The sequence below is a fragment of the Aptenodytes forsteri genome, unplaced genomic scaffold, assembly GCF_000699145.1.
Source record: "Aptenodytes forsteri isolate BGI_AS27 unplaced genomic scaffold, ASM69914v1 Scaffold61, whole genome shotgun sequence".
Lineage (NCBI taxonomy): Eukaryota > Metazoa > Chordata > Aves > Sphenisciformes > Spheniscidae > Aptenodytes > Aptenodytes forsteri.
In genome coordinates, this window is record NW_008794443.1 from 7,347,559 (window position 1) to 7,364,655 (window position 17,097).

Here is a 17,097-nt window from a genome sequence, read left to right on the forward strand (position 1 = left end):
ACAGGCAGAATCCAATACAGGTAATTTGCTCACAAACTCGATGAAATGCACATAAAAACAAAAGGAAAAAAATGCTACCGATAGCTGTGCATTTCTAGTTTTTAGTGCAGCCGCTTTATATTTTTTTTCCTTTTCATTTTTTAAAAGTTACAGCATGATACTTTTACTCCATGACACAGAAAACATTATTATTCCAACTTTTTTTGTGGGTTTTTTGGGGGTATTTTTTTGGTTTTTTGTTGTGGCTTTTTTTTTTTTTTTACAGTTATGGCCAGTGCAGAAATCAGCCTTCAAAGCCTTGGCCCACACTGAAGCATCTTAACTTTTTCCCCGTAACGCATGGTGCAGTATTTCATCCCCAAGACATTCAGTACTGGGGATTAACTGTTTGAAAATAGGTATCACTGTAAGCCTCAGATACCCAGTTAAATACTTAGCCCTCAGAGATCGTAAGACCTCACCCTTCTTGCTGTCTCATACGCTATACTCAGTCTGTCTTTGTAACATGGGCCACTTCCACTTCTACAGTTTCAATGGCCTGTGTCACTTCAGCCATTTTCTGTCCTTGCTGTTGCGCCAATACATAATTTACCACCTGCATGATGCTTTGGTCAGAAAGAGTAGAGACTGATGTACATTCCTCAGTAGCTGCAACTGCTTCGATGGCTTCAAGCGTCTCTCCTGTCACTACCACAGTCTCAATCTCACCACCACCAACGCTAATCTCGGTTTCTTGTTCCTGCATGTCTGCTGCTAAAATGCTGATGGCGTGCTCCACCTGTGTCCCCTGGTTATGAAACTGAAGAGTATCTTTTTCCAGCATAATTTTGCAGGGTACGTAGTCCCTGTGAAACTTGGTCATGTGTTTCCGTAGCGTCCGGGCATCTATGTAAGCTTCATTGCACACTGGACAGACGTACGGTCGTTCTCCAGTATGCGTCCTCACGTGACGCTTCAATGAACGTGCATCGGCCCAGGCTACTCCGCAAGTTAGACATTCAAATGGCTTCACACCTGTTCTCAAAGGGAAAGCAAGGAAAAGATGACCGTCAGTGTTCGTAAATATGCACGAGCAATGATGAGAAGTGACAGGGAGAACAGCAGTATAAAAGAACAAAAGAAATACTGTAACTTCTTCCATGTAAGGAAGAATGTTTACCATTTCAGTACTACAATATAATGCAAGCAAAATACATTAAATGGTAAGATTTTCCACAAGTGCTCTGCCCAATCTAACATTTTACTTTTAAAAAATTTTTCTTTTCAGAATTCCTTTTAATGCAGTTTCTCCCCTATTTTAAGTGCATATCGCTTAATAAAATTCTAATTATTTTTTGCCGGCGATACCTTTCTGAAACCATGTTTTACTTGATAGAATTTGTCACTTACATTCCTAGTCACACTTTGTTTCTGTAAATCTTACTACACAGGTCTCATCAAACCAGTACTTAACGCTAGTTAGCTTAGAACGCCATCTACGGCTTTTTCCCTCCTCCTCCAGACCGCGTGTGTTCAAATACTGCACCCGATGTTTGTATAATCTTATCCTCCCCTACAACGTCTGAGTTCTGTGGTCTGCAGTATCTAACGGGGAGTGTGGGTGGCGACAAACACTGTTTCAATACTGGGTTTTCCAGTTACTGTAGATTTAAGCTAGGTACCTATTAAAGGACACTTCTCTGTTTAGAAACAAACACAAAATCTCTATGTCAATAGTTAGACAGCTCTTAGATTTATTCATAAGAGCTCTTTAGAAGGAGACATGCTTCAAAAAAGTGGGGTTTGCCCCAAGATAGGAGTATATATAGACTTCCAACATAGCTGGAACAACCAAATACTCAAAAATCAATATCATACTTCACATCTAAAGTAAAAATGCACATACTTTTTTTTTTTTAAATTACAAAATGTTTTCATATTTTCCCCAAATATCATATAGTTTACTGCTTGTTATAAATCAAGAAGCTGACTGATTTCCAACAGTGGTCCTTTTTTTAAATTCAGGCCAGTCACTCTCCTGTTTGAAGAATACTTTGTTAGCCATCTGCACTTTTCAAACTGGGGAATGTTTTACTACATCCCATTCTTTGCCAGATACACATCTTTTAAGCACTTCTAAAGCAGTTCCTCTTCCATTAAAGTTCTGAGAAGGACAAATCATCACTGTCCCTGCGTGTGACTACAGTTTTAGAAGACCCCAACAGCCACTTCTGGGAATCACTGGAAGCAAGTTAACAAACCAGGACTAGCATAAAACTAACTGGAGAATCTGCAAGAACTTCTCTGCATCTTGCAACACAGGACATACACAGACTCAAAGAGACAATTACCCCTTTCTCCATAATGTTTTTAGGGGTTGAGGGATGTCATGACTACTTGTTTTCTACATACCTTCATGATTGTTCATGTGTCTCCTATATTCCCGGAGTTGTGTGAATTTTCTTCCACAATGCTCACAAACTCGTTCCAGATTTTGTTTTGCTCTTCCTTTTTTACCATGTGTGGCTTTCTTTACATGTCTTCTGTACAAAGCTTTCTCATAAAATTCTTTACCACATATATTACACCTAAAATGTGTTAAGCGGGAAATCTATTGAAACCATTATTCTATACTTATGTTACGCTTTTTAAACCAAAATGCACTTTAATTATAGTAGGCAAAGTTTAATGGGAATACTGTCTCATATGACAAGTAGTTCCATAATGAGAAATAATATTGTTAGAGGACTGAGCTACATTTTCTTTTATTCACAGCCACAAAGCTTCCACTTACCATTCTAGAGAAGTGAGATCACATACAAAGCATTTCTAACTTCATCAATTATATTTATCCTCTTACAACTTCATGTGTATTAGTTCCAGGATTGTGCCAGCAGGTTAACAGTTGGACCACACTATTTGCAGTCACCCGTCCGTCCTCAAGTATTCAAGATCCCAGCCAACATCAAACAATTGGTACTTTAACAGTGGACTAGGCAGTTCCTTGTTGGCTGGCTGTGGATCTGTTTAACCTCATATTCATTAGTACATTTCAGTTGTTAAATGAATTTCCTCTTACCTATAAGGGTCTGTGACAGAATGAGACTTTACATGAGAATACCAGTCTTTCTTCCAACTATAACATTTTCCACAGAACTGACATTGAAATGGCTTCACACCTAAATGCTTATTCATATGCTGCCGAAGATCTCGAGCTTCATAGAAACTCTTTTCACACCTGTAACAGTAAAGGTTTTAGCATCCCATATAAGAAAGATCTTGGTGATCCTGATTTTCAAAGGCACTGGAACCCTCTTCTTTAATGGCAACTGAAGACTTTGAGAAGACAACACCTATTGTGTCATCAATATCTATATAAAGCACAATCCCTTTCCAAACTAGGGAAAATTAAAAGGAACAGCAGCTTATCTGAAAGTCTGGAATGTAACTTGAGGACCTCTGAAACACCTTTGTCTGTTATGGGTAACTATATTCTTTCTGTTATTTTTATGGGCAATAACCAAAGGCAAACTGACTGGAAGACATCAGAAATTTGTATTATACCATATGAACCTATGAGGATAGTAACAGCTGTTTTTTCCCTTAACCAAAGAGGATTAATTAGTGACACAAAGATAACTGGGAGCTGTTGTTTGTAATGCTCAAATGTATTTTTTTAGAAATTAAAAACCAAATTCAGACTCCTACAAGAAAGCATCTGAAAGCAGTGATACTCATTCTTTAGCTTGCTGTTTGTATACATCTAAACCCAGGCAAATTCCTAGTTTTCCTTCATTTATACCTTGCCATAGTATGACTATATAAAATTACAAATCACTATCTCCTCTTGGCATGAAAACTACATAGGTCAGTCTAATCAGAGACAGGCTTTCTCCCTTTGAAAGAAATTCTGCTCTTCAGGCATCTTTGCCTGATCATCTGCATCTCTTCCTCATGTAACGTCATATACCTGTATGACTCAAGAAAGGACAGAGGCAGAGAAATGCGAGCAAGCAAAGGTGGAGGATTCACTTTCTACAGCTGATCAACCTCTGGAATGAGGGAATCTCAGAATTCCCAACCTCCAGTGGAATCTGAAAAGAAAAAAGTTTCCATACAGGAACAAAACTTTTAATACTACATTTCGTGAAGAATGGGCATTCTGGAGAAGAAAAAAGCCTTCTTTGCTTTTGAGGAAAAAAAAAGAAAAGAAGGGAAAAAAAAAAAGAAAAGAAGGGGGGGGAAAAGAAACAAAAAAAAGGTGATGGTCCCTGAGCCACCCAAACAACCTCCTCCTCCTAGGCTGGAAAAACTGACGGCTCCAGTTCAGATGGGGCTCTCAGGGATCCTGGGTTTGCAGATCCACATCAAAAAGTATCACAAAGACCCCTGAGGGTCTTGATTGGGGTTGGCATTTGGTTCTCTCCCCTCAAGGACTGCATATTTGGCAAAGCCATTAGAGAATTAAAAACCTCAAGCAATCACCCCCCCTCTGACACTCTCACGCACTACTACAATTTAATTGAATACCTACTTCACTGGAAAACTTCCACGAACATTTTAGGAAAATAACTCATGTTAAGCTTTGTTCAACCAGGCCAGAAGCTCAAACTCAAGCCTGGCAGGGAGATTTACATACCAAGCCACCAAACTAGAAAACTGAAGTCTGGTTATTGCTTAGTGAAGCTCTCTAAACCATTTGTGACAACATGAATTATATTATTAGTAGAGAACTTCACTGTGGAAGAAACAAGGACCGTGTCTGTTTTGAAGGAGTTGGGGAATCAAAATATCTTCTCTGTCAAGGTAATCTTTTGCATCCATGACTGTACTGCCTTGAGTAAAAAAATTTTTATTTTTTTAAATATATTAATCCTTCAAAACCAAAATTGCCTTCCCTAGCATGTTTCATTAAACAGTTCTGTCCCTGTTGTGGACCCTATGAACTCTATCCTTTGTATTTCTAAGATGGATATTTTTAGCATTACAAAGCACTAAAAAACATTGCTGACAGAATTAAAGTGAGTTTTCAGCAGTTAGAAAATATTTTTGCTAGTATGCAGCAGCACTACCAGAGATACTTTAAACAATACTTTAGATTAAAGCTTTCATTAAAACCACGAGTTGCATAGAGGCGATCGTATAAATTGTACAACCCCTCTTAATACCGGAGAGAATTTTCCAGAGACTTAATCGACGGTTTGGAAATTAAGCACCATTTGTGCTTTTGCAAAACTTGAAAGGTTCTCCTATAGTCTGCTTGGTCATGGAAAATGTATCCATGTTTTGCTAACGCACTAGGAGACACGCTCTTTCCAGTTACAGAGTTTCTGCTAAGCTAAAGTCCATAATGCAAAGATACTTAAGTGGTCATGTAAGTTTTATAATCAAGTTAACTGCAACAGTCAGTGATTCTTGATTTATGATGTTCCTGCAGAGCTGTTTGCTAAACACAGTGCGTATTGCAGAGCACACCAGTACATGATATTGTAGACTGTACAGGAAATTTTCAAATTAAACTGAAATCAACTATCACAGTAAAAGAGGGCAAGAACAGGCTGAAGGCCCTTCGCCTCCGACAAGCTTACCACTCTTCTATCTGTCCTACAAGGAAACTTTAAAACCACATAGCTACCGATTACAGCTACAAGCGCAAACGCACTCATTAAAAAACAACTGTGTGAAACTAGAGCTAGGTAACAGTTAAAAAACAAGGTTTTGCTCTCCAATGCATGTATTAGCAAAAGTGCATTTTTCACTCTTACACTTTAAAAGTCTTATTCCAGGCCAGTGAACAGCTTTATCCTACAACAAGGAGCTGCTTTTAATCTTTAAAATTACTAGGATCATTAATGTTAAGAAAAAAAGCCCACCAAAAAAACCCACCAACCAACTTACTGAGTACACTGATATCCACGAACTTCAGGCTTTGGCTGGTGTTTCTTTATGTGTTTACTGAGTCCTGATGCCCTGTGGAAAGATTTTCCACAGATGGAGCAAAGATATTTGGATTCTCCTGACAAAAACAAAACAAAACAAAACATGTTACGAAGCCAGGCCTCCATATCACTGGAGTGCTTTGTGAGAGTGTTTTTTTCTTCTCATATAATTTATCTTAAGTAATCAGAGCAGTGCTAGAAAGAGAAGTTGGTTTAATTACACACAGATGGAATTTTTAAGTGTATTTCGTATGTGCCAATGTAATAATACACAGAGGGGGAGCATCAATTATAAATTACTTTATTGCATGTTTTTAAACACAGGTACAACATTGCAGCTACTAATGAGTCACGAATGTGAACAGCCTAAAAAATTGCCCTCTCGTGTGAAAAAAACCCAATTGCCTGTGTTCATATAATAGGCAACTTCTCCAGCAACGCAGCACTGCTTACAGATTACTTACAACTTGAATTTGTGGAACACCACCTTAAAATAAGAGTTTTCTGTTCCAATTCATCAATTCAGGAGTCCCGAGTACTAATATAAATTCCTTAATTTCTGGAACAAATTGCCTTAACAGAAACAGTCTCTTCCTTTTTATTCCCCCCCCCACTCGGGAAACAAGAAACACAGACAATTTCTACACGTTACAAATCTAAAAACTCTGCTTGTCTTAAATTATTATATTGTCATCTTTCACATGCTAAGATCTTTCAAGATACCAGGTTTTATAAAATGTCAGTATTAGTACAGCAAGTCTTGTAAAACATACATGGAGATTCTCAGAGATTTAACTTTGCAAGTTTTCCTCTGAAAGGGTAGGCTGGAAGCACAAGTGCTCCAGAACATTCCAGCCTGTTGCCTATCTTTGTTGAATTGACATGATACAGGCATAAATACATACATAAAAACATAGGAACAGACCAACCATGTTTCTCTGTTCTTGTATAGAACATTTGCATAACAACATTAAGCTATGGTAAAATAAGCCCAGAAAATAAATGTAAAATGACTACTTACCTCTATCTCAGCTGCCTGACCAGTAGAAGAAAAAGGAGAAACTACTATTATTTTTTTTTTAAACAGTTCCTTTGACACTGAAGGACAATGTTAAAGTTCAGCAGCATACAATAGCCAACCAAAGTAAAAGGATCCTCTTTCTCATCACTTACCTGTATGAATGCTCATGTGTTCCTGAAGACTTCTTTTTGTGACAAAAGACTTTTCACACAAGTCACACTTGAACTGTTTCTGTACTTCATGGAGAGCTAAGTGCATTTTTAATCCATGCTTATACGTAAAGGTCTTTCCACAAACCTAAAAAAATCCATATCCAGTGGAACAGGACAAATAAAACTCATTATGTAATAGGTGTTTAACTTCAAACACAACAAAACCTCCTGTATTTCTTGGGAACCAGGACAGCCAAGCCTGTGATTTCGCACCAGTGGCAGAACTGGTCCGTTAAAAAAGAATACTCAAGGGAAGACATTCTTCTAGACACGGGAATATGAACTTTCATGATTCAACTTCATTCTAGTTTTCTCAGTCTTGGACTACAAGAGTTTTCATCAGGAATGTTACAGTAGTTTTCCCCATTCTGAAGTGACCTAAATTAACCTAAATTTTAGGACAGAGTGTCAATACTAAAATATCAGGAAAACATTACTAATTTGATTACACAGTAAAAGGACTTTACCTTGCATGCATGTGGTTTTACACCTGTATGTTTGAGCATATGTATTCTGAGAGAATAGAGCTTAGGTAGAGTTCTCCCACATATATCGCATATAAATTCCCGTTTAGTTCTCCCTTTCACCGAAGACACGCCTGTCTCTTCTACACTAGCAGCTGCAGTGCTCACTTCGGTCTTCCGAGTGTGCCGGACAAGATGGGCTCGCAGGGAGGCACCATACTGGAATTCTTTTTTACACAACTGGGAAAGAAAATATTACAACTTTACTTTGCATTTAATACTTCAGAAATATTTCAAAAAAAAGGTAATCAAAGGTTTTAAGTATAGCAATATGATTAGCTAGGTCTATAACCTGACTCCAGGAGGTGTTTTATCTCAGGTCAATTAATAGTTGTAAATTTTGAATTTTGTGGCTACTGACAGAACCACTGATCACTTCCCAATGAGGCTAACTTCCAGGCTAATCTAAACACAGTCACAAATTCACTGGTAAGGTTAAAAGTAAAGCCCACGCCAGCACTGTCTTGAGCAGCAAGCGTACTTCCATGTCACATGGTGCTGTCAGGCCATGTGGTTGCACCACATTTTACCCCACCCCATCCAGATCAGGGCTGCATCCGTCTCTGAAATCCGTGAGGAAAATAAATACATGTACGAAAAAAGGCAAGAAAAATAATTACTAATGTCATTACTGTATGAATTTTCATAAAGAGGGAGGTTTACAGACAAAAAAAACCCAACTTACTGGGCATTTATAATCTTTAGATCTTTCATGTTTCAGTGTGTGCATTATAAGTGCATAGCGCCGCTGGAACACCATTCCACACTCAGTGCATTTGTGCTGAGCTTCTACTTCATTGTTTTCCGTGGTCTCTCTTTTGGGCTGTTTCATTTTTTTCCCTCTTTGTACCAGCTTCATGGCAACCTAAGTTGGAAAAACATAACCCTTGAATGAACTTTACTACATTGTAGTTCATACGTCCTCTGCAAGTTAGTACTAAAAGCTGATGTTTCTGTGTGTTACTATAATACCACCTAATTTTGCTCAGTTTACTTAGCTGCTAGAAAGTTACCCCCTTTCAGTTCACTGCAAAGCTACAGATCTCATGGTGGGTGAAAAACTGGTCTTGTATTAAAACCACAAACTGATTATAATTATAGGAAGACAACGACTTACCAGTTCAGAGACAACTAACTGTTCAGCCCTGAGTAACTGCCTAAGTGAGAGCTAAGGGATAGTTACAGAGGAAACACATAGTACAGTCAGTCACAACTTCTATCAAATGTTTCCAACCCTTTCCTCAACTCCAACTTCCCTTTTCAGGATTTAGATTTGCTTTACTACAAAAGTCATCAGATTAATTAATTTTTACCAGCCAGCAAAAATTGAGTTATTAATAACCTGTAAAAAAAAATTTACTGTATTTAAGCAAAGTTCTTTCTGGTTAAGAGCATTCCAGCTTTACTAGTGTTTTTTTTGTTAGGCACTAGTGTTTTCTTGTTAGGCAGTATTGGCAGTGCTACCTGCAGCTCATAATTTCATTTTCCTTTGTAGAAACTTGCTGTCAAGTTCCTTAAAAGCCAAATTGTAAGTGAACAGGCTGAAATTTCCTGTATCAGGTATCTCCCCTGCAAGTTTCTGAGAATAAGACAAGGGAAAAAAGCACAGGCATCCCCATTTCTTCTTCCTGTTCTCTCAACAAGTAAAGTATCTAACAGTTTTTGTAAACATGCTAGCCCTTCCATGTCTCTCAAAAACAAACTGAAACAACACATGGACAACATTTTAATTTTTTTTTTAAATTTTGCTGTTGCTCTGAAAACTTATGCAAACTCGACTAAACTGTGAAGCCACAAAAATAATTTTGTTCAGTAGATGATTAGTAAGAACTTGGAAAATAATCCCTTCATACAAAGCACACTTCATCCCCAACATCTCCATGCCAACTGCAATTACTTAATTCAAAAGTCAGCAGCATTTTTCCTGTAGCCTCTCTTTCTTATTATTCTTCCAGCATCAAAACTGGGAACTCAGGAAGGAGTATCTCCTTCCCAATCCTTATATGACATCTAGTGCCGTGGGGGGGAGGTTGAGGGATGCATGAGACAAAAATGCCAAAAGCTATGAAATGAATTAGGAAAGCAGAAACCTATTCCTGAGTCCAATTCTGAGCAATTATCTAAACCAATTTCTTTTTTTCCACAGGTGGCCACTGTCTGTAGACCTCATCTGTCAAAGGGCCAGATTTAAAAACTGCAAAGTAAGTTAACAGGAGCTGTTCCTGAAGGTAGATATTCCCCCCGCCAAAAGAGAACAAAAACTTGTCATTCTCCAACCATCATAAATGGGTTGCTCAAATATTTTGATTGTGCTAGCTTTAACATCTGGGCTTTAAGTTGTCCATCTGTAAAAGGAGAGTAACTACAGTTTCTACCTACAAGGGTGATGTAATGATAACAAATTATCCCCCCGCGTGTGGAACTGGTGGCTCTAGTATGTAAATGTCTCACAGAACACCTCTGGAAATTAACAGTTCTTCGTAAGATTTAGCCAACGTGCAATGAGTAAGGCAAATTGTACACTGTCACAAAAACAAATGTATTAACGCGCAGTGAGGTGAATGTCAGCTATCCATAGGCACTAAAAGAGGAAAGGCTCCTGAAGGGGAAAGAGTAAGAAGATCATTGCATCAAAAAAAAAAAAAAAAATTGAAAAAACTAGTTCAATTACTAAACATTTCATATGTCCCAGTGCTAGAGTTTTTAATACCAGTGCTCTTTGAACCCTTTTTTTTTTTTATCTGACACCAATCTGAAGGTAGCAGGACTGCACTATTGTGACATGACTACGTCTTAAGATCTACATAGGATGTCAAATTTTTCATCCCCAATGCTGTTTTCAAGTCTTAACAAATGTAGGGTCTCACTTCTCTAATAGATAAATACATTTGTCTATGACTGACATACACACATGCTAGTTAAGAATTACATTCCCAGATCATTAAGAATTTTAGGGAGGAGATACACCTTCTGTCCAACCCTAAGAAGCTGTGAGAAGATGCTCAAGCTGGGCTAAGGTCACTGAGCATTCTAAAGATCTTCAGTATGGAAGGAATTTTGACACCAATGGTTTTTAGTTTGTGGGTTGGGTTTTTTTGCACAACTGTCACATCTTAGAAGTTACTTTGGTTTGCAGTAATGTTAATTGCTCAAAAAAGAAAAACATTTCCCAGACAGTGCTTGGAATCGGGAAACAGTCTTTTCAGATTGGTCTCGAAACACCGGACGATTACTGACAACAGGCCTAAAGACAGATAGAATACCTGCTGAATTGCAGATTTAGGATTTGTCTTCCTATTTTGCAGTTTTTTTTCAATTCCTTTATGCAATCTGATATATCCCCCTTCACTAACAGAACGCTGGCGGAGCTTGCTTTTGTAAGTATCATCTTGGCTGGAAGCTAGGCTTTCCGGTTGTGAAACTGAAATGCTCTGTTCTTTACTTTGCCTGCCACGTTTTTGCTTGAGTGTTTCTGAGGAGTCTTCAGAAGCAGCGTCCACATTTGCTTTACCACTTTCATTTTGACCTGTCTCAATTTCCGTTTGACTTTGTGTGTCCATGGCTTCCACAGCCGATGGCTCAGCCTCTACGACAGACACGGTGCTATTTGAAATGCTCTCCAGCAGCTGCATCTTGACGTAGTTTTCGGTTGTTTCACACTGCTCCACAGGCTTCGAAAGATCATCCGGAGCAGCCTCTGCAGGCTCTGGGGGCAAGAGGTCAGGCTGGGGTGCTGCTGCCTCCTCTGTCCCAGCAGAGGAAGGAGCTCCATTCACAGCTACTGGCACATCACTGGCTGCGAGCTCAGGTTGCTCAGCACCGTCCACGGGCTGCGTCTCAACTTCAGTCTGCTCTGCCAAATTTTGTGTTGACTCTACTGTTTGAATATCTCCCTTTTGGTACACTGTAATTTGTTTCTCTTCCATCTGTTTGTGCACGTTTTCACAGATTTCGAGGACCTCTGACATGAAGAGATGCCGGGCGAGCATGGCCACTTCTGCCATACTACAGAAGTCAAAAGTTAATTCTGAAGTATAAGCAAATTCCAATAGAGGCAGGAAACTGGACTTGCAGAACCCTATCAGGAATAGAACAAGAGATTAGAGCAAACACTGATGACCCCGAATTACACCAAAATATCCCATGATGGATACAACAGTTCACCTTTGATATGGTTAAGTCTGAAATTTAGAGCGAAACACACTTGCAAGTAACATTGAAGCCCCTCAACTGGGACTCAATTGTCATTTACACAAAAGCATCCTCCTTGTGTATTTTCTACGTGGAAGTAAGCTCAGGCAACTGTTCCAATAAGTAAGTAGAACTGAGGTAGTTTCACAATAAAATTCTTTAGAAGAATGTTTCAAGATGCTGGGAGAGCCACAATATTTTTGAAGGAGCTTAACCCTAATTTAACCAAAGTCTTTCTGGACCTGCTACATTCAGAAAGTAGTCAGGACTTAAGTAACAACTGACGTGGCAGAAAAATAAGACAGGAAAGTGGCTAATGAAAAAAATTAAGATACGGATATATAGATAGAAATGCTTAAAAATAAGCATTTGGTATAATTTTCCATAGTTCTGTAAATCATAAATCAAATATTTAACTTGGGGGACCTTCTGGACCATCATACTAGCAATCTATTGTTCATGCATGTCTATTGTTCATGCACAGACAGACACAGTTAAGAACTAATGAGAAAGCAACACAGTAGGCATATGTTCTGTACGGTATTCTTCATCACTACAAAGCTGTTTTTAGAACATTTATTTTACGACCGTCTCTTATCTTTAAGGTACCAAAAGGTTTGAGAAATAAGCAGAAACATGTATAACAGTGTTTCACAGACATAAGACACAATTTAGTATTTGTTCAGCTAAACAGCTCTCTGAGAAGCTAAGTCAACATCCCCTTTTGATGAATTCAAGCATTTGATTATGTTCCCTTTTTTAATGTTTGTGACTAATACAAGGAGAAAACACACCTAAGCAAGGTAAAAACCAATCCAAAGCTTCTCAGAAATTTTAAGATGAAATCCCATAGTCCATTCAATACGGAAGATCAGATTATGCAAAACCAGAGAGATCACTTTAGCATTAAAATTCACACAAAATACTTTTAGATTAAAAGATAGAAAAAAGCAAGATAAAATATTTGGTTGTCTTGAACACTGAAAAAAGACAGAATCAAATACTGTACACCTTACTTAGGATATTACGATTTCTAGCTTTGAAACCCACAACAATTCACCTGACAGATCCACTACAGCTTCATGACTAGACACAGCTCCCTTTTCAATGAAGAGCTCTCGGAAGTACTCGCTGTTGGCTGCCAAGACAGATTTGTGAGCTTTGTACTCCTCTCCTTCAATCAGCAGAGTCACATCACAGAACTGATTGGAAAGCCTCTGCTGATTCAGTTGGTTTAAGACTGACAGACAATGTTTGGAAGATGACTGCTTCACAAGGCCCTTACTGTCAACCTGTCATAAACAACATTATGAGAACTTCATTACATTTAGACTGTGCCTTTATAAGCATTCGCACTGAAACACAGAAAAGAATTATTTTCTGCAACCGTACAATCAGTTCAAACCTGTATCATATACAGCTTAACTTTACTATTGTTTTCTTTCTTTAAATGCATCAAGTTTCACCCTCCCTCCACAGTTAAAACAGACAGCTGGAAAAATGGGAAGACACGGATATTCAAACAGTTCTTTGACCGTATTTTTCAATGCTATAGTCTGAAACGGTTTCTAGATTCAAAAGTCTTTACATGCATATGAGCCCCCAGTTATCAACAAGAATTTTATATATAAATATAGCATCATTTATTTAGAAACAGATATAGATTCCATGAGAATCTTGTATGTGATTGCTTTATTACTTATACTTTTGCCATTCATTTTCCCTTGGGTCCTATATTCATAAATAGGAGTTGGGGTGATTTTATTTTCCAAAGATGACGTATTATGATTAATTTTATGTCATATATACCAGTAACCCATTTCCACATATTGAATACCTTTGGCAAAATTTTGTAATAATAAGACGACCTAGATTATCACAACAAGGGAAAATAAGTATGTGACTAAGAATGCATTTACAAACGTCTTAAATACATTCAGATGTAAACAATGGTACTCACAAATACAAGCTCATGCTTCGCTATTGGCTTCTTCTTCACAGGCTTTGGGGATGCAGCTGGGATTGATGCCGTATTACTCAATTCATCATCTGTTTCATTACTGTCTTCATGAGATTTTGCATCCAGTCCTAGTTCCTCCAGCATTTCAGAAGGATCTGACAGAGATAAGGAACAGATATAGATTCCATGAGAATCTTGTATGTGATTGCTTTATTACTTATACTTTTGCCATTCATTTTCCCTTGGGTCCTATATTCATAAATAGGAGTTGGGGTGATTTTATTTTCCAAAGATGACGTATTATGATTAATTTTATGTCATATATACCAGTAACCCATTTCCACATATTGAATACCTTTGGCAAAATTTTGTAATAATAAGACGACCTAGATTATCACAACAAGGGAAAATAAGTATGTGACTAAGAATGCATTTACAAACGTCTTAAATACATTCAGATGTAAACAATGGTACTCACAAATACAAGCTCATGCTTCGCTATTGGCTTCTTCTTCACAGGCTTTGGGGATGCAGCTGGGATTGATGCCGTATTACTCAATTCATCATCTGTTTCATTACTGTCTTCATGAGATTTTGCATCCAGTCCTAGTTCCTCCAGCATTTCAGAAGGATCTGACAGAGATCTAGAGCGATCTAGCTTTTCCTGGCACTTGCTGCATTCTTTAATGTAATCTTTAACCTGCTTAAGAATACCTAAGAAAAATTAATGGAGCTTAATTAGGTTTCTAATCTTCATTCAATTTACCTCAAACACGTAATTAAATATGTAGGTGATCAGCAAAACAATATTACACACTTACTGAGAAAAATGAAGTCGTCACCTACACTTTCCTTCTCTGACTTCTTTTTACCCGTTCTGCTTCGCTCACACCATTGTATGATATTGTATGTTACTACTGTAATGCATTGTTCATTTGAGATTGAACATTTAGATCATCATTATATCAAGCAGACCCTCCCTAGAAAGATTTTTAAGGCTAGAAAAAAATATTTGTATTTATACATTCACCCTAAGAATCCCAAGACAATGACAGCTGTAATCTAGCCCTGAATTTAGCCCACACAAGTGGATCTCAGCTTGTCCTTACTGAAGGGGACAAGAATTGGAAGGCTCACCTAAGGGCTTTTGCAAAATCGGGACCAACTGCGTTATATGCAATGATGCTGATATGTATTATTAACACCTATTTAAATCAATTGCTTATGATTTTGGGATTTAAAGAAATTAATTTTTCACCAGTACTTTAAGCGGTGTAACTAAATAATTTTAAATACTCAATAGTTCCTAAGCTCAGGGTCCTCTTCTAGGTACCAAGGCATTTTCGGTGTATGGCTTTCAACCCAAATTCATTTTCTTCACTAGGACAATATAGAAGCATACATAACAACAGCCGTGTCTCTATAGTTCAAAATATCTAGCACAGCTCAAAAACTTCGCTGACACAGAGTTAGACTTGCACTGCTCACACCTTTTCAGAGCGTGAGATGCACTATCGTTACATACGTATCTCTGTAAGGATCAGGAAAAACACAGACTTCAGACAACCCAAGACATTCATGCCCATTTCAAACATTTTTACATTTCCTTGATTTCATCTAAAACCAGGGCTAGTTCTCAGGACAGGAGGTCTCTGGTCTTCAAATCACATATCTAACACCCTTCCTGGCCACTGGGCCATACTCCAGCCCATTGCTTCCCGGTTACAGAGCAGACAGACACAGCAGACTGGCACCCATCTCAGGATGATGACTGGGTCAAAGCTGCTGTCCACCAGCAGCAGAAGAGTATTATAACGGCAGGGGAAACCAATGTTTTAAAGGAGACACAGATAAGAAGCAAAACGCTTGAACTGAAAGCAGGGAATGAATTTTAGTATTCTCAGTGCAAGAGAAATAAGAGAATATAGGTTGTGCAAATAAAGGTAACCAATAAGATCAAAAGATGCAGAATACAGAATGCCCTCTTCTGACGAACAGAAGATACACTGAGGTCCATTAAGGAAGCTTCCAGCCTAAGATGGCACTAGATACTAGAACAGCCCAACACTGGGCAGACGATGAGAACCCAGATAAAGGCAAGGAGACCACCATCCAAAATGGATGTAGCAACTTTGAGACACCAAATCCTTTTTCACATCGAAGATCTTCAGGTCAATGAGGTCTGGACTGGAAGGATGGGCTGCAGCTGGAGCCAAAAGCTTCCAAATTAACATAGGGAAAACTAAAGCTGAAATGACAGACTTGCTGACTGATGGATGAAAAAAAGCAGAACAAGAGAAGCAGTACAAACAGAAACTGGGCCCTGGGCAACTGAAAAGCAGGATATTTGTTTAATGGATACATCAGACTAAAGGCAGAACACCAGATCCAAAGGGAACGCAGATATCAAGTCATTGGCTCAGCCAAAAGAAGGCCCCGCTTGGGAATTATTGATGTTCAAGCACTACTGTTTCTAATGGCTATAACATCACTCAGGACCCACCTGAGAATTCGTTTGGTCTTTTCGGCTTCTCATTGGAAGAAAGAGACAAATACAACAATGAGTGCAAGGACTACGAACCATCACCGGCAGCTCTACTATTTAAACGTGAACACCATCCACATGCTAGTTGGAAAAGGTATTACGAGGTCAAAAGCTGAACGAGGTCACGTGGAAGGGATTATCGCCCTACACAAGGTGTACAAGTTGAGAAATCGCTACCTTAAGCGGGCTGCATGCGACACTTGAATGAGGACAGCCACGCTCTGTGTTTCCGTATATTCAAACTACCACTACTGAGTAAGAAGCCACAGGACAATCTGCTGACCAAGGTGCAGCTCGCACAGCGAAGCCTGCCTCTCAAGCAGTGACCCACAGTCGCAGCCTACAGACTGTGCGCTTTGAGACGCGGGGTGTTTAAAGGCACCCGTCAGTCAGTAAGCCACGGTCCCCTCCCGCTTTCTCCGGGGGGGGGTACGCAGCCATCCTCCTCGCAAACCCGGGCCACCGACCCAGCGCCGCGGGGGCTGTAACCCCGGCTCTGCCGGCCGCCTTCTCCCCCTCCCCGGCGCGGCCTCCCCTGCTGACCGGCCGCCCCCCCGCTCACCTCGCCACCAGTACTTCTGCGAGAGCCCCTGCCAGGTCTGCAGGCGGGTGCGGTGGGCGCCGTCGGGCGCCAGGTGGGCGGCGCGGATGAGGCGGGCGCGGCGCTCGGCCTGCAGCACCACCTCGAGCTCGGCGAAGCGGGCCCCGCTGCCGCCGCTGGGCTGG

General features: G+C 39.4%; 1 protein-coding gene across 1 annotated transcript in view; it reads right to left on the reverse strand.

Annotated features, from left to right (window-relative positions):
* Nucleotides 1-248: 248 nt before the first annotated feature.
* Nucleotides 249-17,097, reverse strand: part of ZBTB11 (zinc finger and BTB domain containing 11) — a 20,127-nt gene continuing 3,278 nt past the window's right edge. Inside the window, exons 3-13 of the mRNA XM_009289819.1 lie at nt 16,934-17,093; nt 14,305-14,540; nt 12,927-13,158; nt 10,939-11,753; nt 8,361-8,540; nt 7,619-7,855; nt 7,092-7,236; nt 5,878-5,995; nt 3,059-3,217; nt 2,392-2,567; nt 249-1,014 (exon numbers count right to left, since the gene is read on the reverse strand). Of these exons, the coding sequence (XP_009288094.1) occupies nt 488-1,014; nt 2,392-2,567; nt 3,059-3,217; nt 5,878-5,995; nt 7,092-7,236; nt 7,619-7,855; nt 8,361-8,540; nt 10,939-11,753; nt 12,927-13,158; nt 14,305-14,540; nt 16,934-17,093 (2,985 nt within the window). The 3' untranslated portion in view covers nt 249-487. The remainder of the gene's footprint in view (nt 1,015-2,391; nt 2,568-3,058; nt 3,218-5,877; nt 5,996-7,091; nt 7,237-7,618; nt 7,856-8,360; nt 8,541-10,938; nt 11,754-12,926; nt 13,159-14,304; nt 14,541-16,933; nt 17,094-17,097) is intronic.